At 48.8% G+C, this 22,224-nt stretch overlaps 2 protein-coding genes across 3 annotated transcripts in view; one reads left to right on the top strand and one right to left on the bottom strand.

Moving 5' to 3' along the window:
- The window catches only part of KMT5A (lysine methyltransferase 5A), a 13,860-nt gene extending 11,792 nt beyond the window's left edge, over positions 1 to 2,068 (top strand). For both annotated transcript variants that reach the window (XM_070400125.1, XM_070400124.1), the window contains one exon: positions 145 to 2,068. In XM_070400125.1, coding sequence (XP_070256226.1) covers positions 145 to 355 — 211 coding nt within the window. In that variant the 3' untranslated portion in view covers positions 356 to 2,068. The remainder of the gene's footprint in view (positions 1 to 144) is intronic.
- Positions 400 to 17,731, bottom strand: RILPL2 (Rab interacting lysosomal protein like 2). Its single transcript, XM_070400126.1, has 4 exons — positions 17,109 to 17,731; positions 13,621 to 13,772; positions 6,630 to 6,743; positions 400 to 4,257 (listed from the first exon to the last, which is right to left on the bottom strand). Exons 1-4 carry the CDS (start codon positions 17,433 to 17,435, stop codon positions 4,227 to 4,229), a joined length of 624 nt encoding a protein of 207 aa, XP_070256227.1. The 5' UTR covers positions 17,436 to 17,731; the 3' UTR covers positions 400 to 4,226.
- Positions 17,732 to 22,224: the final 4,493 nt, after the last annotated feature.

The following is a 22,224-nucleotide window of genomic DNA, read 5'->3' on the forward strand; positions in this document are numbered from 1 at the left end:
TTTTTTTTTTAGTTGAATTGTTTTCCCAAAAGGCATGGCCATAAATTGACATCCTACCAGAGTTGAGAGCGCGTGTGACTCTGGCTGGGTTCAAAAGCCTCTTTATCAACCTAATCATCCTCTGTTGCCCTCCCTCCCCGCCAGCGTGGATGCAACGAGGGAGACAAATCGCCTGGGAAGACTGATCAATCACAGTAAATGTGGGAACTGCCAAACCAAACTGCACGACATCGACGGCGTGCCTCACCTCATCCTCATCGCCTCCCGCGACATCGAGGCGGGGGAGGAGCTCCTGTACGACTACGGGGACCGCAGCAGGGCCTCCATCGAGGCCTACCCCTGGCTGAAGCATTAACCGCCCGCCTCCCCCCTCCAGTGGACAAAGTGCCCTCAAAGGGAATTGATTTTTTTTTTTTTTTTACACACACTTAATATTAGCAGATTACTTCAGATGTTTTTAAAAAGTATATTAAGATGCCTTTTCACTGTAGTATTTAAATATCTGTTACAGGTTTCCACAGTGGACTTGAACAGATGGCCTTATATTACCAAAACTTTTATATTCTAGTTGTTTTTGTACCTTTTTTGCATACAAGCCGAACGTTTGTGCTTCCCGCGCTCGCTCGCGTGCATGCAGTCAGGCTCGGCGCAGGTTTCAGAGGAGAGAGTCTTCGAACATGAACCAGGAAGCGGGGGGCTGCGGAGCCCGGACTCTTCCCCGCACCCCGACGTCCGAGCGCGCACCCCGATGTACGAGCAGCACGGGGCGGCCAAGACGACGCCTGCCACCTCCCGACGGCCCCCACGGGATGTTCCCAAGCTCTTGTTTTCCTGCCGTCTGGACAGGCGCGCACGGAAGTGTATGAATCTTTTTTAAAGGGTTTCGCAGTAAGTTCGTCTTCCCCTCTGCTTTCTTGAAAGCTTGCTGGCCCGGTGGCCCGTGGGCAGGGGCCGGGCCGAGGTTTCCTCTTCCACGGGGGCTGCGTGTCCGGGCCCCTCGCAGCGCCAGGGCGGGGAACCAGCAGACGCGGGCAGGGAAAAGCATTGCTCAGCCGGCCCGCCAGGGCAGCGCTTCCCGAAACTGGGGCAATTCTTTATATAGAAATGTGAACACTGAATTTATTTTAAAAAAATAATAAAAATCAAAAAAACACAAAAGGCAAAAAAAAAAGAGAGAGAAAAACCACAGAAAACAACTTACATGTACATAGGTCATAAAGTGAGTGGAGTGGCTGCGTTTTTTTCTTTTCTTTTTTTTTTTTCCTTTTACTTTGGGTTTGGTATTTTTGTTTGTTTTTTTATAGAAGAGATTTGAGATGGTACTCTATTCTAATAAAAAATAAAGTTTTGTAGTGGGACCAGAAATTACTTATCCAATCCTCCCCCCACCAAATAGCCACCCTCACCCCCCACCCTGACCCGATTCTGCTGGGTTGAAAGGTCCAGACCTGCTGTCATGCTGTTTGTCAGACCACCTGGTGTTCTTCCTGCGACACGCAGACCGTGCAGCCTCGAACCAAGGGTGAGCCCGCGAGCCCTGGAGTGCAGGCCCCACCCCAAGGGGCGGGGGCAGGTGCAGCACCCAGGGACCAAGGCGAAGGGTACAGTTTTCACCTCGACTGTGATGATTGTGACGGCAGGAGGTGTAGGTAGCTGCCCCCTCCCTCCCGAAGGGGGACCGATTCTCACTCTCTCCACCTGCGGTCCAGGGGGCCTGGCTCTGGAACCACCACCTGGGGTCTCTGGACCCCCTGGTCCCAGGTAAATGTGAATGGAGACAGGTGTGAGAGCCTGTCCTCAACCTTGGTGCCCCCCAGCCCCCACCCCGCGCACCCCAGCCTCACGACGGTGCTACCTAGGAAAGTCTTCCCCCCCGCCCCACACTTGCCTGGTCAGTGGTCAGCCAATTGGAGGAGGATCCGACGGAGCGTGTCAATGTGAAGTAAAATGTCTCGGTTGTACCTGTTTGTGGTTTAGCTTTGTATTTAAAAAACAAAAGGAAATAAACTTGAAAATTATTTGTCATCATAAAAATGAAACAAAAATTAAAATATTTATTGCCAGGCGAGGCCACCTGTGTGTCTGTTCCTTACGAGGGGAGGTAGGAGCGGAGGGGTGGGTTTTCGGGGTTTTGTGGGAGGGTCACACCCCCCTCGGTCGTCGGTTTCAGTGCCTGTCCCCCTGCGGGGCAGCTGCTTCGTTTGTAGAAGGGTCACCGGAGGCTGAAGATAAGTTTGTGCGTGGTGGGCCCCTACAGTGACGGCGCCTGGCACGCCGTGAGCACAAACTTGAGCCTGTGGTTGTCACTCGTTTCTGAGATCCTGGGTTTGTCAGGGACCAGCCGCGCCTGCCTCGCGCTGGAAGTCCCTCCTGCCAGCCCTCGATGGGTCGTTGGTTCGAGTCGCGGAGTGGGGCTGTGGGTAGTGTCCTTGGTTTACAAGCAGAGATTCCGCTTCCAGCACCGCCTTGGAGAGGTGGTCAGCCGGTCCCCGTGGACCGATCCCGCACGCTCTCGGAAGCTTGTCTGAGGGGGAGCCGCCTCTGCCTGCCTGCTCTGCGGGGTGTCCCGGGGTCCGTTCCATGGATTGTTACAGCCTCGGCGTGGAGGCCAGCTGTGCAGTGGGGGCTTGTGGAGGATGGGTCTCCACGCTCAGCCCCAGGAGCCGCCCCTCCCCGCTCTCTGCTCTCACTGTCCCTTGGTCTGGCCCAGGTGGTTCTGACGTCAGGACTCAGATCTGTTTCCCAAGTTGGCCCTCACCCCAAGGTGCAGGGATCCCCCCACCACTAAGGGGGGAGCACCCAGTCAGGGTGGCGGTGTCATACAGAGTTGGGGCCCTGACCTGACAGTGCCGAGATGGCGTTCTCGACCAGACTCTTAAACGTTGCCGACTTTTCTCAGGAAGCCAAGGGGTTGGGGCCTGGGCTGGGAAGTCTGCACCTGGGCTCAAGCCCCTTTTCCACCACTTTAGGGCTGGGATCTTGGACAAATCCCTTAGCCCCACAGTGCTGGGACCCAGGGGTACCACGGGAATAACTACCCGGCCCACATGGGTACTCAAACGGCACAGGCAAGGCCTGCCATGAATTGCGTTCATGGTTAATGTTAGTGATTTTTGGAGAACGGGGCTTGCACAGCTCCACGGATAAGAACCAGGCCTTAGGCATTTACATCCTGGGCAGCCCCCTCCCAGCTACGTGACCTGTGGCTTACTTTAGCCTTTCGGAGTCTCAGTTCCCAGTTCTGTAAATGGGGTGGGGGGGTGAGGACCAGCCCCCGTGTCCCCGACTTGTTACAGAACGAAGGAGAAGGTCCCTGCAGCAGAGCGCCGCGGCCTTTACTGAGCACACAGGCTCCCCGGCTCGTCAGTTTCTTCGCAAAGTGCAGGCACCCACTGTCTATCTACTGTATTTCGTCAATTCCTAAATGGACATCTTGTTCACATTTAACATCTCTGAAATCAGGATGAGCCTCTTAAAGTCAACAGTGTCTTAATGTTATAATTTGTAACATTTTTTCTCTCACACTGACACAAAGTAATGGTACATCACTTGGACTCAATGCACCAAAGATACGCCAGCTATCCGTACACACATAGTTCACAGACGTGGAAACCGAGACCTGAAAGGTCGCACGAGCTGAGAGACAACTCTAAAATACATAAAGAAGGCAAGTCCTTTACTTTAATACAAAAATCTCCTCGTAAAGAGAGTCACGTTAGCAAAGTCAGACAGTCACTAAGCATCAGTGAAGGCCCCGGAAGGCCGATACCACGCTTTCCGGCTTTCTCCCCTCTCCCTTTGGGCTGGTGCCTGGCTGCTAGGGCTGCCACACAGTGAAGAGCAAGGACAAGTGTGGGGCCAGAGAGGCAGAGCACCGAGATCCCTCGACGGCTGACGTGGGCAGGCGGTGGCCCCCGTGCGCTTTGCTTCTGCTTTCGTTTTTTTATTTTCTGTTGGTTTTTCTTTTCCTTCTGCTTTTTTTTTTTCTTTTCCTTCTGCTTTCTTGATTTCTGGGTGCCACTTGCCCTGCCCTGGCCAAGCCTTCGGGGGTGTCCAGTTCTGCAGCCGGGGAGACAGTGATCGAGAGAGAACCTCACCTCCTCGCCCCTCGGACGGCGCTGAGGGGAAACACATGAGCGAGTGCAGTGGGTCAGCGTGGCACTGAGCAGTCTGGGAAGTCTTCCTGGTGGGTTGTCTTCTAGAATCTGAGAACCGCCGCCTCCGATCTATGTCTGCTTCCCAGATCGGAAGGAGAACCTGGGTGGAGAGAGAGAGGTTAGAGGGAACAGACAGACAAGGCAGGGGCACAGGACCCGCTGCTGAACCCCTGGAAGCAGGCCTTGGACTCAGACATGTCCTCAGGGCTCATGATGAACAGGCTCTGACTGGGGGCTTTTCATCCAAAAGCTCATTTCACACTCATAACCATTTGAGGAGGTGGGCACAACCAATATCCCCATGTTATGTTTATTTATTTATTTAAAAATATCTTTTTATTGATTTCAGAGAAGAAGGGAGAGGGAGACAACAGAAATAGAAACATCAATGATGAGAATCACTGATGGGCTGCCTCTGCATGTTCCCTACTAGGGATCGAGCCCGCAACCTGGGCATATGCCCTTGACTGGAATTGAACCCGGGACCCTTCAGTCCACAGGCCAACGCTCTATCCACTGAGCCAAACCGGCTAGGTCATCCCCATTTTATAGATGAGCAAACCGAGGCTCTATGAGGTCAAGTCACAGGCCCGAGGTCACACAGAAAGTTGCGAGCCCAGGGCCCACTAACCACTGTGCATACTAATAGATGGACTCTACCACCTTTTTTTTTTTTTAGGAGGTTTTATTGCAGAGGAAGCAATAGCTTCTCAATGCTACCTACAACTGTAAAACAGATCTTTGCAAAAAAAAAAAAAATAGAGATTAGCATGTGAATTCTTAGATAAGACATAAATCATACAAAGCTATCTGAATACCAAACTTGCAGTGTTTTCCTGCAAAGTTTGGAAAAGGAACAATGATGTCTGGGGTTGATCGGAAAGTACAATCTCGGCGCTATTTCCAGCTATGAGAACAAAGCAAAGATCGCCAGGGTTGGGGGTTGCAGCGGGGTGGGAGGCTGAGAAGTCAGGATGGGATCGAGGCTCTTGCTTCTGATCACAGAAGAACTCCCTGAGTGCTGCTGGCAGCCCTGCCAGCAATGGCCGGTGCGAGCCCTGAGCTGGTTTGGATCCAGGCCCTAGTGCTCTGCCATCCTCCCCTCCTCCACCCCAGTGCCCTCTCTCAGGAAGTGACATCAATCCTGCCCAGTCATTCGAGCCAGGAACCTGGGAGTTGTTCTCAAGTCCTCCCCCCCACCCCCATCTGCTACATCTTAGTCATTGTGCCCCAAATATATCCCTAATCCCACCACGTTCATCTCCCCGCTTGCCACCCCCGGTCCAGACTTCAACAGCCTCCCTGTCGCCCCTACAATCCACGCGTAGCAACCAAAGGTCCCTGTCACTATGTAGAGCTGTCTTTCCCCAGCTTCAGCCCTCCCATGGCTCCCCATCGGCTCTATCCACCGAACAAAGACAAAAATCCAAATACTGTGTGATTCCACTTAGATGAGATGCCTAGGCTAGTTAAATTCATAGGGTCAGAAAGTAGCATGGCCGGCCAGTGTGGCTCAGTGGTTGAGCGTCGACCCAGGAACCAAGAGGTAGCCGGTTAATTCACGGTCAGGGCACATGCCCGGTTGGAGGCTCGAGCCCCAGTAGAGGCTGTGCAGGAGGCAGCCGATCAATGATGTTCCTCTCTCATTGATGTTTCTATTTCTCTATCCCTCTCCCGTCCTCTCTCTCTCTCTCTCAAAATCAATAAAAACATTTTTTAAAAGAAAAAGAAAGTAGAATGGTGGTTGCCAGGGGCTGGAAGAAGGATGAATTGAGACGTTAGTGTTTAATGAGCCCAGAATTTCAGGATGGGATGATGAAAAAATTCTGGGAATGGATAATGGTGATGGTTGCACAACAATGTAAATGTACTTACTATGACTAAAGTGTACACTTACAAACAGTTAAAATCATCAACTTTATGTTATGTATATTTTATCATGATTGAAAAAAATTTAAATCATGTGGACTCAGTTCTTCGTCAAAGACAAAGGATCTTATCGTGTACCGGCTAAAGCCCTGATACCCGATATGGCGGCCACTAGCTACACGTCCCAAGAGCCCTTGACGCATGGCTGGTCTTACTGAAATGTGCTGCAAGTGTAAAATATCCATCAGGTTTCGAGGGCTCATATATATTTTTAAATTTTATTTGTTGATTTTAAAGAGAGAGAAGCATCAATTGGTTGCCTCCCACACGCACCCCGAGGAGTGTCAGGCATGCACCCAGGTACCTGCCCTTGACCAGGAATCGAACCTGAGCTCCTCTGGGCCTCAGGCTGACTCTCTAACCACTGAGAACACTGGCCAGGGTTGGAACTGGATTTTCTTATTGGCTACAGCACTACCACCGGGAGACTAGCACCTCCCCCCCCCGGGGCAGCCGGCCAGCCTCCCTTCGCCCCTTCGCCCCTTCGCCCCCACTCCGTCCGCCACTCATTCGGTGGCAGCAGCGGGCAGCAAGGTGACTCACAGCTTCCTTATGATGGTCTTCTCCTCCTTGTCTCTGCTGGTGTTGCTGGCCCTGGCAACCATAGTGTCCTTTCCTCTTCTCCCTTCGGGGCCTTCTCTTGCTGGAATCAGGCCACTGGAGAAAGGGGGGCAGACAAATGGGGTGTTTTATTGCAGACCTCTTATTTGTGCAGTCCTGAAAGTGAAGAATCTTTTTTAAAAAATATATGTTATTGATCTTTCACAGAGAGGAAGGGAGAGGGATAGAGAGTTAGAAACATCGATGGGAGAGAGAAACATCCATCAGCTGCCTCCTGCACACCTCCTACTGTGTACATGTCCTTGACCGGAATCGAACCTGGGACCTTTCAGTCCACAGGCCGATGCTCTATCCACTGAGCCAAACCGGTTAGGGCTGAAAGTGAAGAATCTTAATCATTATTATAACATTAATAATTTCAGCACGGAAAGCTCCGGAGTCAGAAACTCTTCTCTCCACATGAGACTCTTCTCTCCACGTTTCCAATGCTGAAACCTCTTCTTTCCTTCTCTTGTCTGATTACATTGGCTACCAGTTCAAGCGTCTCCACTTTGTAGGAGTATGACCATGTGTAAATTCTTTAACTTAGGTCTTGATTTCCTAAATGGTAAAATGAGGATAACTGAAGTGCCTACCTCCTAGGATTGAGGGATTAAGTGAGACAATAATACATGGCACTCATTCAACAAATATTTATTAAGCGACGTACTGTGCCATGGTGCAATGAACAGCAATGAACAAAACAGAAAATATCTTCTCTCATGCAAGTTACATTCCAGTGGGGAAGGGAATGGTCAGTAAAAAAAATAAGTAAAATAAAAAATATATATAGTAAGTCGGATGATGGTACACAGCTAGGTTGATAGTGACTGAGAAGCTATGGGGGTCAGGTGATCCCAGGAGGGACTTGATGGGCAGAGTTGGAAGAAGGCTGTTCTGCCAGCAGCCATGCTTCCTAGGATTCAGAGAAGGGCTGTCCGTATGCAAGATAATGAGGACAAACAAAGAGAAGCAGAGGAGAGAAAGAGGCACCGAGGCCCTGGTGCTCACCCCGAGGCCTTCGTTGCAGTTTTTTCTTTATTTCTGAGAGCAATTCCAGGATCCTTCCCAGCTACGTGGGCCAATCAATTGTGAGAAGAGACACCAGAGGGCTGCGTGCGCTCTCTCTCTCTCTCTCTATCTCTCTCTCTCTCTCAGGCCCTGTGAGGACACAGCCGGAAGGAAGTTGCCTAGGAATCAGGAAATGTCAGCACCAACCATACTGTCACCTGAATCTGGGACTCGTTGCTTCCGGAACCGTGAGAAAAGACACTTCTATTGCTGAAGCCCCCAGTCTAGGATATTTTGTTACGGCAGCCTGAGCTGACTGAGATGCCCCTTTCCATAAGAACTTCGGAAAGCAGAACCCACCCTTCTCTCTCCATTGCAAAGAGTGGACTCTTATTAGCTACTATAATAATATTATATTTTTATTATAATATTAATATTTCATAAGAGGCATCATCTAAAAATTTCCCCTTTCCACTATCTATTGTTATTTGACGCCCTGAAACTTAGATTTACAACAGGGTGGCTTATGGGTCTCAGGATGGCTGTTCTGCTCAGGGTTGGCCTGGTGGTTCTCAAGCAGCTGCATGAACTGGTGGATGAGCTGGGGGCTGGGCACAGCTGGGGCTGTCGGCTGGGGCACCTTGGTTCTCCGTCACGTGACCCCTCCTTGTGACTGCCTTGACTTCTTCACAGCATGGCGGTCTCAAGGCAGCATTCCAAGAGCATAAAACATGGAAGCCTGGAGGTCTCTTAGATCCTTAAGCCAAATGGCACGTTCCATTGACCAGAGCAAGTCATAGGGCCGCCCTGATTCAAGGGGAGGGAAGTCTCTACCGCTTGGTGAGAGGAGAGGGAAAGTCTCCTGGCAAAAAGCATGCGGGATGGGGACAGCAGTTGTGGCCACCTATGGAAAGAGCCTACCATAGCTGCCTTCAATCTAAAATGATCTTTAGGCTGGCCAGCGTGGCTCAGTGGTTGAGCGTCACCCTACGGACTAGGAGGTCAGGGTTTGATTCCCGATCAGGGCACATGCCCTGGTTGTGAGCTCCATCCCCAGTGGGGGCATGCAGGACGCACCTGATCAATGATTCTCTCTCATTATTGATGTTTCTATCTCTGTCTCCCTCTCCCTTCCTCTCTGAAATCAATAAAAATAAATTTTAAAAAATATAATGATCGTTAGTATGAGCTTAGGCCTCCAGATGCCACTGCTAAGAGAACACCTCAGTTGAGGAGAAACCAAGATGGCGGCATAGGTAAACACAGGAGTTTGCTGCCTTGAACAACCACTTCAAAAATACAACTAAAAGACGGAACGGACATCATCCAGAACCACAGGAAAGCTGGCTGAGTGGATGTTCTACAACTAGGAGGAAAGAGAAAAGCATACCGAGGCTCAGAGGAGGCGCAGTGCTGAAGTAAAATACTAAGGTTCGGAGTGCATGTGGAGCAGGCTGGAGGCTGAGGGCGCGGTTGTTTTCAATCGGGAGGGAGTCTCAGGCTCTGAGCTCCAGTTCCGGGCGAGTCTCTAAGGACCCAGACTCATACGGGAGAAGCGGGACTGTCTGGCATCGCTCAGAACCCTAGGGCAGCTTTCTCTCCGTGGGGCTTGCAGCGACTACTGGGACACTGAGAAGCAAAGCCTCTGAGGGCAAGACTGAGAGCAGCCATAATTGCTAACCCCGCCCTGTTGATCCCGTGGGACCCGCCCCGCCCAAGCCCTGCAGGGAGGCTTTTGCTGGATAGCCTCAGGCAAAGGCTAGATTAGCACCTCCCTAGAGATCCAGGAGCCAGGAAGCCCAGAGGTCAGAGTGGGACCATCCAGCTTTAAGCTCCGTGGAACCATAAAAGACACACTCAGGAGGCAGACTCAGTGAGCACCAAAGCCCCATCGAAGCAAGTCTAGCCCCAGAGGGGTGTCTCCAGCACAGAAGTTCTCCCACCGCAGACACAGCTGATTCTCACAGCCAATTGACCTGGAGGTCAATTCCTCACAGTGATAACTACAACAATCAAGGCTTAACCACAACAAGACTGTGCACAAAGCCCACAAGGGGGTGCACCAAGAGTGTCTACCTTAGGTAATTGGGACACTTAGCACAGAAAGGCACTCTATCGACACAGCGAAACATAAAAAAATGCCGAGACAAAGAAACAGGACACAAACGACAGAATTGGAGGAAAGCAAACTGTTGGATATAGAGTTCAAAACCACACTTTTAAGGTCTTTAAAGAACTGTTTAGAAGCCCTCGAAAAGACTGGTAAGACCGCCGATAAATGTAGTGAGATCCTCAAGAAATCTAATGAGACCCTCGATGTTGTGATAAAGGACCAACTAGAAATTAAGCATACACTGACTGAAATAAAGAATATTATACAGACTCCCAACAGCAGACCAGAGGGTCGCAAGGATCAAGTCAAAGATTTGAAATACGAAGAAGCAAAAAACACCCAACCGGAAAAGCAAAATGAAAAAAGAATCCGAAAATATGAAGATAGTGTAAGGAGCCTCTGGGACAGCTTCAAGCGTACCAACATCAGAATTATAGGGGTGCCAGAAGATGAGAGAGAGCAAGATATTGAAAACCTATTTGAAGAAATAATGGCAGAAAACTTCCCCTACCTGGTGAAAGGAATAGACTTCCAAGTCCAGGAAGTGCAGAGAACCCCAAACAAAAGGAATCCAAAGAGGACCACACCAAGACACATCATAATTAAAATGCCAAGAGCAAAAGACAAAGAGAGAATCCTAAAAGCAGCAAGAGAAAGAAAATCAGTTACCTACAAGGGAGTACCCATACAACTGTCAGCTGATTTCTCAACAGAAACTTTGCAGGCCAGAAGGGAATGGCAAGAAATATTCAAAGTGATGAATACCAAGAACCTACAACCAAGACTACTTTATCCAGCAAAGCTATCATTCAGGAGTGAAGGCCAGATAAAGAGCTTCACAGATAAGAAAAAGCTAAAGGAGTTCATCACCACCAAACCAGTATTATATGAAATGCTGAAAGGTATCCTGTAAGAAGAGGAAGAAGAAGAAAAAGGTAAAGATACAAATTATGAACAACAAATACACATCTATCAACAAGTGAATCTAAAAATCAAGTGAATAAATAATCTGATGAACTGGTGATTGTAATAGAATCAGGGACATAGAAAGGGAATGGACTGACTATTCTTGGGGGGCGGGGGAGAAAGGGGTGTGGGGGTGAGTGAAGAGATTAGACAACAATCGTGCACCTATGGATGAGGACAGTGGGTGGGGAGTGAGGGCAGAGGGTGGGGTTGGAACTGGGTGGAGGGAAGTTATGGTGGGAAAAAAGAGTAACTAATGTAATAATCTGAACAATAAAGATTTAATTAAAAAAAAAAAAAAAAAAAAAAGAGAACACCTCAGTTGACAGGCTCGTTTCTCCAGGACAGAGAGCACGAGAGACCAAGCTGAACCCTGCTGTCTCGGCCTGCACCAGATGGGAAGGGCACATCTGTTGTTTGCTGGGAATTCAACACTGGAAACAAAGGGTGTTGCTTTATTCCCTCACAAGTTGCCAGTCTGGCGGCTCCTGGCTTTAACTACCTGTGTCTGAAATACTTATCAAATGAGACAAAGACAGGTCTTTCCATGAACATGGTTCCAACCTCGGCAGAAGGCAGACAATGAAACGTCTGTTGACAGAACTCAGCCCTTTTGGATTTGGCTTCCTAGAACGTTTCTGCTTTGCCATTGCTGTCTTCATGATGCTCAAGGAAAGAACGGAAAGAATAACATCACTCAGGGCTTTGTCTGGAATCAGGATCCGCCCTGCCTTCCAAACGTGCAGGGTCCAAAGGTGGCCTGACAGGAAACGTGCAGGCTGTGCGCTCGGGCTGCCTGAGGACACGCCTCACTGTTGCCACCAGCAGCCTTGGACTTCCAGCAGGTACTTGACCGCACAGGCCTGTGGTGAGCACTGGATGAAATGATGCCTGGGACACACTCAGCCGAGCGCTGACCCTGGCAAGCACTGCTAACCATGAGCGGGTTCTGCGTTTTTATTCGCTTGCTCTTACCCTCTTCTGCCTCTAAAGAAACCCACCTGTGTAACTCAGTGTTTCCCAGAGCCGTGCAACCACACAGCCCCCGCCCCCCTTTTCAAGAAACACGAACATGAAAGACAACATTTTGGGGGACAGAGGCTCAGGTGGATATAGCAAAGTCCAACCCTGATACATCAACAATTTCCTTATTTCCTCTTTCCCTTGTCCTACAGCAGTGATGGCGAACCTTTTGAGCTTGGCGTGTCAGCATTTTGAAAAACCCTAACTTAACTCTGGTGCCGTGTCACATATAGAAATTTTTTGATATCTGCAACCATAGTAAAACAAAGACTTATATTTTTGATATTTATTTTATATATTTAAATACCATTTAACAAAGAAAAATCAATAAAAAAAATGAGTTCACGTGTCACCTCTGACATGCGTGTCATAGGTTCGCCATCACTGTCCTATAGTCCCTCCGTTCACATATTATTGTGATCTTTTATAACTTTGGATTTTTAGATAATTTAAAACTTAGAGAAAAGTTGTAAGATTAGTAAAAAAGACTTTCTAAATACTTTATCCCAGATCCCCCAATTATTTATGTTTATCCCATCTTACCTTTCTAAATCTTATTGTATCTTATCTTTCCATCCAACCACCCACCGATCCACCTACCTACCCCACCCTTCATGCATCTACTTTCTTTCTGAACCACTTGAGAGTAAGTTGGAGACATCTTACTTCTTTATTCCTGAAGAATTCAGTGTAGCCCTAACCGGTTTGGCTCAGTGGATAGAGCGTCGGCCTGTGGACTGAAAGGTCCCAGGTTTGATTCCAGTCTAGGGCATGTACCTTGGTTGTGGGCACATCCCCAGTAGGGGGTGTGCAGGCGGCAGCTGATCGATGTTTCTCTCTCATCGATGTTTCTAACTCTCTATCCCTCTCCCTTCCTCTCTGTAAAAAATCAATGAAATATGTTTAAAAGAAAAAAAATAATTCAGTGTATACTTCCAAAGGGCAATGATATCCTCTCATAACCAAATAGTTCAGTTATCAAAATCACCTCATTGATCCTTTAAATGGATCTTGTCACTCCCTCGATTAAATCTTCCCTGCTTACAATAAAGTCAGAGCTCTTGCCTGTGGTGGACAAGGCACCACTCCCAGTCTCTTCCAGACCACCCTCCCCTGCATTTCAGGTTCCCCCCTGCTGGGTCTCTTTAACTGGCCACGCTGGTTCCCACCTCCGGTCTTTGAACTTTTCTGAACTTCTCGCTCCATTCTGGTCCTACCGAATCTATACATGGTTGTCTGCTTCCTGTCCTTCACCTGAGAGGGGTTGTCTCTAACTACCCAATCTAAAACAAGTTCCTCCCTGCCCCGCCTGTGTGACACTGTGGTTGAGTATTGACCTATGAACCAGGAGGCCACGGTTCTCTTCCAGGTCAGGGCACACATGCCTGGGTTGTGGGCTTGATCCCCAGTGTGGGACATGCAGGAGGCAGCCAGTCAATGATTCTCTCTCATCATTAATGTTTCTCTCTCCCTCTTCCTTCCTCTCAAATCAATAAAAAAATATTTTAAAAATAATAAACACATAAACACATAAACTCATAAATAAATAAATAAACAAACAAATAAATACAAGCCCCTCCCCCCCAACTCCCTCAGCACTTGGGTCTGGGTCACACCCCCTGCTTTTATCTTCTTTAGAGCACTGATACCATGATCCTGAGTGCTTACTTCAGGCTTCCTTGCTGCCTACCTGTCTCCCTAGATGAGCATGCACTTGCTCCATTTGGGTCACGGCTACACCCCCACCGCCGGGCATCATGGGGCTCGGATAAGTTGGTTGAATGGACATTTGAGGGCGCCCTCGCGGGCGGCAGAGCCCACCTCTTGTAGCACTGCAGCTCCTCCTGCGCCAGCAGCAGCTGCGCCTTGAGCTTGTTGCGCTCCTGCAGCACGTCCCTCAGCTCCTGCAGAGTGAAGCGCGGCCGGTTGGGGTCCGTCAGGTCAACCATCATCTTGCCTGGTCCCAGGCTTCCCTGGAAGAAAAGATGTCACTGACGCAGTTTCCCTCAAGAGGATGAGCTGTCCACCCCAGAAAGCAATGTTCTCCGGTTTGGTTACTCCCGGGGCCCTAAGGAGAGGAGGTGTTGGCTGTTGGGAGTGTTTGGCTGGCGGTAAAGAAGCGAAAGCACCATTCTCCAAGAGAAGTGCCAGGGCTCCTTTGGCTCAGCGGCTAGAGCGTCGGCCCGTGGACTGAAGGGTCCCGGGTTTGATTCTGGTCAAAGGCATGTCCCTTGGTTGCAGGCTTGCACCCCGGCCCAGGTCAGGGCACATATGGGAGGCAACCAATCTCACATCCATGTTTCTCTCTCTCTCTCTCTCTCTCTCTCTCTCTCTCGGCATGTCATCCGGTGAGGATTTAAAAAACAGGAAGAAAATTGTGACACATGGATGAACCTTAAAGACATTATGCTAAGTGAAAGAAGCCAGTCACAAAAGGACAAATACTATATGAGTCTACTTACAGGAAGTACCTAAAATAGGCAAATTCATAGATGTAGAAAGTAGGACAGTAGTTACCAAAAGCTGGGGGGAGGGAGAAATGGGGAGTTGTTGTTTCATGAGCACAGAGTTTCACTTTTGCAAGATGAAGAGATCTGGAGAGGATGGTGGTGATGGTTGCACAACCATGTGAATGCACTTAATGCTACTGATTTTTAAAAGGGTTAAAGCGGTGAATTTTATGTGTACATGATCACAATTAAAATAATACTTTAGAAAAGTAAATGAAAAAATAAGGCCTATTTGTATGAACTAATGGAACTAAACATTCATTCTCTCTGCCTTCTCCCCACCCCCCGTTCTGAAGTCTGTGGTTTGGGAGGAAAATGTGCCGTCTCATCTGCTGGCTGATGAAGCCTGTCCGCTGTGCCCCTATGGGAAGTCACACTGTTCACAGTCCCTGGTGGGGCCTCCTCCGTGTCCTTGTGCCTGGAGTTGAAGGTGACGGGAGGAGGGCACAGGACATGAGCTGTGATGCTGGGTGAGTCACTGAACTGCTCTCGAGTCTCAAAAGCCAGGCTGCTCATCATGATAGTCAACCACCTCCTATGATGATACAAAAGTAGAGCCTTGCCCTAGCCCAGTGGTTGGCAAACTGCGGCTCGCAAGCCACATGCGGCTCTTTGGCCCCTTGAGTGTGGCTCTTCCACAAAATACCGACTTCTGCGCATGGGCCACGAAGTTTCAAACGCACTGTACATGCGCGCCCACACGTGGTATTTTGTGGAAGAGCCACGCTCAAGGGTCCAAAGAGCCACATGTGGCTCTCGAACTGCAGTTTGCCGACCACTGCCCTAGCCAGTTTTGCTCAGTGGATAGAGCATCGGCCTGCAGACCAAAGGGTCCCAGGTTCGATTCCGGCCAAGGGCATGTACCTTGGTTGCAGGCTCCTCCCCACTCAGGCCCTGTTCGGAGCTCGTGCAGGAAGCAACCAATCGATGTGCTTCTCTCACATTAACGTTTCTCTCTGTCTTTTCCTCTCTCTTCTACTCTCCCTAAAAATCAATGGAAAAATATCTTCAAGTGAGGATTAACAAAAACAAATATATATATATATATATATATATATATATATATAGTAGAGCCTTATCTGCAAATATCATTGCCCCCCCCCCTCCCCCGTGACTAAGGAGTAGGTGAAATTCGAGTGTAGCAGGGGAGCTACCAGAAACCTTCACTTTTCCCTGGGAATTTCAGCGACCTTGGCCATTGGGCTGCCAGGGCTCGCTCCTCAGTCTGTGATCTTGGATCCGAGTTCTGGGGGAATGTGCGTCTTACCCCTCCCGCTAGCTGTGAGCCGCCAGAACACAGGGCCCTTGTCTGACTTACTTCCAAGGCCCCAGAGCCCACACAGTGCAGTCACTCAACAAATGTTGGTACAGCGTAAGGTCCGAGGACCATCTTCGTATGGTATGGGTAAAACCAGCATCTCTGAGCTCAAACCCTGCCTCCACCTCCTACTTGCTCTAAGTCCTTAATAAATTATTTGCCTGTTCTATGCCTCCATTTCTGTAAAATGGGTATAATATAGTATAAAGACTAACTGAGAGTTAGGGCAGATCTTATTTTTAAAACTGTGGCTGAAGACTCTGTCCTGAGTATGATATTAATTTAGTGAGTTGCAACAAGAATTTAAAAACTCATAAAGTAGGAAATATGACCGTGCATCATGCTGCTTCTTGAAATGTAATCCTGTAAAATGGAGGTGCAACATACATACAGTAAAACATACTACTCTTGAGTTTATGGCTTGATGATCTTTGCCATATGCATATACCCACATAACCACAGTGCATTTCCTTCCTGCTCCCTCTCGCTGTCCCCTCCCTGGGGTTAGGTTAGCACCAATCTGTTTTCTGTAAGTAAAGATTATTCTTCCTGTTCCTGAATCTCACATATGGTAGGCTGTCTCTTGTGCCTGGCTCCTGTCTCTCAATGCAACACCTGTGAGGGTCATCCACACAGTTGAGCGTATCAGCACTCTGTTCTTTTTCAGAGCTGTGTAGTATTCCATTGCATGGATATACCACCCTTTAAAAACCCACCCACTCCTCTGGTGCATCTGTATTCTTTCCAGTTTGGCACAAGTACGAACAAAGCTACTCTGAATATTCTCACACGGGTCTTTTTTGTGGTCATAAACACTAATTTCTCTTTAGTCAAATTTTACATCTTAATCGAGGTCAAAGACAAAGTGTGATGCCTGGACCAATAGCCTCAGCATTATCTGGAAGCTCATTTGAGATGCCTATTCTCAGGTCCCAGTCCTGACCTATTGAATCAGAAGCTCCGGGGCTGGGGCCCTGCAGTCTGTGTTTTATTTATTAATTATTTTTTTAATTTGCAGTCTGTGTTTTAAAGAACACCCCGGTGATGGTGATGCCCGCTTAAGCGTGAGAACCAGTGCTCTAGGTCATGGTCAAAAATGCTAGCAGCCACTGATTTAGAACTATGCAGGACAGGGCCCAGCACCTAGTAACTGCTCCATAAATGTTTACAATCGCAGCGTTTCCAATCTGAGGGCTGGATACTCGCAGTGCTCTGCTTGGCGGGGCTTGGATATTCAAGAGAGGAAAGGGTTAGACGGCAGCCTATGACCCAGGAGATCACTATTCCTGGTCAGGGCATAGGCCCGGGTTGTGTGGGGTGTGCCGGAGGCAGACAATCAATGATTCGCTCTCATCATTGATGTTTCTATCTCTCCCTCTCTAAAATGAATTTTAAAAGTATATTTTAAAAGAGAAAGAGAGAGGAAAGGGGCCTCCCTGCCAGCGGGCACTGCCCCACGCGTCCCTGCCTCCCGCACTCACCTCGGGGCTGGCCGCCGCGCCCTCTCTCCGCAGCCCCTCCACCTCCTTGCGGAGGCTGTCCCGCTCCATCCTCAGCTCCTCCGCCGCCAGGCTGCCCTCGCTCACCAGCGTCTCCAGCATCTCCAGCACGCGGACGATTTTGAACTGCAGCTGTGTCACCCGGGGGTCGCTGCCCAGGGCCATCAGCTCGCGGCCCACCACGTAGGAGATGTCATACACGTCCTCGGCGGTCAGCTGGAAGGGGCTCTTGCGCAGAGCCCCCTCGGGGCCGGCCTCGTCCTCCTCCTCCTCGTCCTCCTCCTCCTCTCGTAAAGGGGGCTCCTCCATGGCCGCGCAGAGCCCCGCAGCCTCGGGAGCTGCTGTCTCCGAGTCTTCAAAGGTCCAACTTCCTCCGGACACAGAAAACTTTCCGCTGGGCCGTGGAGCCCGCGCAGGGGAAGGCCCGGGAGCGGCCAATCAGCGCAGCCGGGGGGGGGCCGCGGGGATCGGGAGGCAGCGCGCGGCTCTCAGGCCCCGACGCCCGGTGCGCCCGCCGGGCTGCGGACCAGGCAGAAGAGCGCCTCTAGGATGTGGTTTGGGGAACGAACGCCGATGAGAAGGAGGGCAGCCGGGAAGAGGAACGGAGGGGAGACGGGGTGACAGTGATTGCTCCCCACCTGGGAGCCGCTGCAAACTCGGGGCGGAGCTGCGGCTCGGAGCTCCGCCCCTGGTGACTGCGGCTACGGACGCCGCGTTTCCACGGAGACAGGGGCGGAATTTCCGACGTCAGGCGGTGAGCGAGAGTAAAAAAAAGCACCAACTTTTTCCTCTCTACACTCAAGCTTTCCAGCCTCAGAACTGGCATTGCACCTGGAGGGAGCTCTGGGTCTCCGTGATATTTCCTGAAGTCTGCGACCAGACAGGAAGCAGTCGTTGGGGGCCGCGCACAGGTGGGTGCAGGAGCCTGGGCTGCCAGAAGCTCCCAGGCCAGTGGTCGCCAGGGCCTGGGGCTTCTGACCCTCAGTGAAGCGGCGAATCCCTGCGCTGTGCGCTTTGCCGACTCCGGGGCTCCTCCACGTACCAGCCTTGTGGCCTTGGCCACGTAACTTAACTCCTCCGAGCCGCAGTTTCCTCCCCAGTGAATAGCAGTACCGAAGTGGAGGGGTTGCTTCGAGGAATATACCAGATGAGATAATGAGATAATGCGTGTGGCAAAAAGCACCCAGGAAGCGCTCAAACACGTCAGCTGGGGTTCTCCTTCCTCTCCAGACACAAAAATGAAGCTCGTGTGCCAGACGGACACTTGGCACATGGGTTGGGGTGGGCACGTTCTCCAGATACAGAGGGTGTTACTGCGCGGATCAGCAGTGGGGAGTGCAAAGTGAATTACTTCTGTTTTGCTGAGAGGTTTGTAACAGGGAGAAAGCTCAGCAACCGAGCTTGCCTTTCCCCGGAATACGCTGCCAGCTTTCTTTGTAAGCAAGCAAAATAGACACTATTTTCAAAGGGCATGATGTTCTGATGACCAAAGGGAGGATCCTAGGCAAGGGCTCAGATGTTACAATGCTCAGTGATTAAATACCGAGATACAATATAAATAAAAATGGTATAGCCACACAATGGAATAGTGTTCAGCCATAAAAGCAATGAAGGAATAGGGAGCCCAGAAATAAAACCTAACATATACAGTCAAATGGTTTTCAACAAAGATGCCAAGGCCATTCACTGGGAAAAGGACAGTGTTTTCAACAAATGGTGTTGGGAAAATCGGATACCCACATGCAAAAGTATGAAGTTGGAGCCATACCTTACACCATACACAAAAATTAACTCAACGTGGATCAAAGACCTAAACCTAAAAAGCTCTTAGAAGAAAACATGACATAAAGCTTATGTCATTAGACTTGGCAATTTCTTCAAAAGCACAGGCAACAAAAGGAAGATACATTGGGTTACACCAACATTTAGAACTTGTGCATCCAAGAACACAATTAACAGACTGAAAAGGCAATCTACAGAAGGGGAAATAGTTGCAAATCATATTTGATAAGGGGTTAATATCCAGAATATATGTAGAATGCCTATAATGCATCATCAACAACGAAAAAACCCAAGTAATGGGCAAAGTAAAAATCAAGGCAAAATCCTTAGCAAGATATAGCAAACAGATTTTGACACAACATAAAAAGTGTTATATACTGCTAAAGGCCCGATGCATGAAATTCATGCAAGAGTAGGCCTTCCTGCTGTAACTGGTTTGGCTCAGTGGATAGAGCGTCGGCCTGCTGACTGAAAGGTCCCGGGTTCGATTCCGGTCAAGGGCATGTACCTTGGTTGCGGGCACATTCCCAGTGGGGGGTGTGCAGGAGGCAGTTGGTCGATGTTTCTCTCTCATCAATGTTTCTGACTCTCTATCCCTCTCCCTTCCTCTCTGTAAAAAAAATCAATAAAATATATTTTTTTTAAAAAAAGAAAACAATCTTTTTTAAAAAAAAAGAGTAGGCCTTCCTTCCCCCGGCTGCTGGCACCAGCTTCCCTCTGGCACCCAGGACCCGGGCTTCCCTTGAAGCCCCGGCTTCGTCGGGAAGGTCATCCGGAAGGACGTCCAGTCTAATTAGCATATTATGTTTTTATTATTATAGATTACCAAGAGGAGTTTATTCCAGGGATGCAAAACTAGTTCAAAAAAATCAGACTAGCCTTGGCCAGATAGCTCAGTTGGTTAGAGTATCTTCCGATAGGCCAAGGTTGCAGGGGTGATCCCTGCTCAGGGCAATACAGGAATTAACCAATGAATTCACAAAATACGTGGAACAACAAGTGGATGTCAAGGCACATACCCTGGTTGTGGGTTCAATCCCCAGCGTGGCACCTGTAGGATGCAACTCGCTCTCAAAATCAATTTGAAAAAAATGATAAATTTTATCTCATGTGCTCTTGGCCAAAAAATTTTAAAAATACTTATTTTTAGCCCTAACCGGTTTGGCTCAGTGGATAGAGCGTCGGTCTGCGGACTGAAGGGTCCCAGGTTCAATTCCGGTCAAGGGCATGTGCCTTGGTTGCGGGCACGTCCCCGGTGGGGGGTGTGCGGGAGGTAGCTGGTTGATGTTTCTCTCATCGATGTTTCTGACTCTGTCCCTCTCCCTTCCTCTCAGTAAAAGATCAATAGAATATATTTTTTAAAAAATACTTATTTTTATTGAGTTCAGAGAGGAAGAGAGAGGGAGAGAAACATCAATGATGAGAGAGAATCATTGATCGGCTGCCTCCTGCATGCCCCGAAAAGGGACTGAGCCCACATCCTGGGAATCCAACTGTGACTTACTTCCTGGTTCACAGGTCAACACTCAACCACTGAGCCACGTCAGCCAGGCTCAGCTCCACAACGTTTTACCTGTGCATATACTTGTTTGACCTCCACTGAGATCAAGATATAGCATATTTTCAGCACTCCAGAGAGCTCTCTTAAAATTTTGGTCAATAACTGCTCAGCTGGTGTGGTTCAGCGGTTGAGCATCGACCTATGAACCAGGAGGTCATCATTCCATTCCCAGACATACCCAGGCTGCAGACTCAAATGCCAGTAGGGGGCATGTAGGAGGCAACCGATCAATGATTCTCATTCTCTCTTATCATTGATGTTTCTATCTCTCTCCCTCTCCCTTCTTCTCTGAAATCAATAAAAAAATATTTTTAAAAAAACATTGTGGAGCTGTACACAGTATTTGTGTATTTCCTTTAGGTAACGCATACCTAGATAAAGTGCTGGGGCTGGGGTGGGGAGGGAAGGAATGAAGCAGACACTCACTACAATGTGGATGACCTCTGGCAACACTTTGCTAAGTGAAAAAAGCCAGTCACAAAAGACCACGAATTGTACGATTCCATTTACACGAAATGTGTAGAACAGCAAATCTATTCTGTAGAGACAGAAAGTAGATCTGTCGTTGTCTAGAGCTGGGGAAGAATGGACGGCAAGTGTCTGCGAATGTGGACAAGGTTTCTCTTTGGGGTGATGAAAATGTTCTAAAGTTAGATGTGGTGATGGTTGCACAATTCTGTGAATACACTAAAAACCACCGAATTGCGCACTTTCAGTGGGTTAATTTTATGATTTGTGAATTATGTTCCAATGCTGTTAAGTGGAAGTAGCCTTCCTAGGGCAACACTGTCAGAAAGAATTTAATGTTGTTGAGTTTCTTTTTTTTACCTCCGGTATCCCCAGCCACCACTGCTGGCGTCAATCTCTTCCACGCCATTGTGGTTGTCAAAAGTCTGCTTGAAATTTCCCTAGAAATTCACCCTCTAAGGCATTGTATCTTCCTTACTTTGTGCTTTATACCCTTTGCTACATAGTCTTTTTTTTTTTTTAATCTTAAAAAGAGGAAGGGAGAGAGAAAGACAGAGAAACATCGATTTATTGTCCCACTTATTTATACATTCATTTATTGATTCTTGTAGGTGCCCTGACCGGGGATCAAACCCACAGCCTTGGTGTATTGGGATGATGCTCTACCGAACTAACCAACCCGGCCAGGAATTCAGGTAGTCTTGACTTGGACCTCACAAATTCCTACTTGCTGGTACATAAGTCGGATCAAATTCCTTAATCTCTCCAAATTCCCATTCCCTCACTGTAAACTGGGGGGGGGGGGGGTAGTCCCCAAGACTGTTGTAAGGATTGGATGAGATAAGGCATAGAAAGTGCCTTGTCCAGTGTCTAGCACATCATAAGAACCAATGGATGTTGCTTATTATCACAAAGTGTTAATGACTCTTAGATTCCTCCTACAATTAACTGCACAATCTGTTGGCAGGTAATCATGACCCTTCTTTCTCCGTTGGGAAATTATGAAAACAATTACGGGTTATTATAGAGGTTCTTACAAGTGTGCTCCATTCATTCACAATAGCCAAAAGGTGGAAGTAACCCAAATGTTCACCTGCCGAAGAATGGATAAATAAAAAGGCTCCAGACCAGCCACGGAGGCATCACCTGGAAACTTTTTAGAAATGCAAATGCTTGACCCACTGAATCAGAAACAATGGGGGTGGGCCCCAGCGTTCTGTGTTTTGACAAGCCCTCTGGGGAATTCTGATGCATGCTCAAGTTTGAAAAGCAATGAGTGGTAGCACA

Source organism: Myotis yumanensis, unplaced genomic scaffold (assembly GCF_028538775.1).
Source record: "Myotis yumanensis isolate MYYU_CA2020_CCGP unplaced genomic scaffold, mMyoYum1.0.hap1 SCAF_19, whole genome shotgun sequence".
Lineage (NCBI taxonomy): Eukaryota > Metazoa > Chordata > Mammalia > Chiroptera > Vespertilionidae > Myotis > Myotis yumanensis.

Bases quoted from the DNA above. Each gene is read 5' to 3' on its own strand.
- RILPL2 (XM_070400126.1), bottom strand. From the start codon at position 17,435: ATGGAGGAGCCCCCTTTACGAGAGGAGGAGGAGGACGAGGAGGAGGAG. The intron at 6,744-13,620 runs GTGGGCTCTGCC...CCCTTTCTCCAG, and splicing joins GAGCTGCAGTGCTACAAGAG to TGGCCTGATTCCAGCAAGAG. The intron at 4,258-6,629 runs GTGAGTCACCTT...CTCTCCACCCAG, and splicing joins AAGACCATCATAAGGAAGCT to GTTCTCCTTCCGATCTGGGA.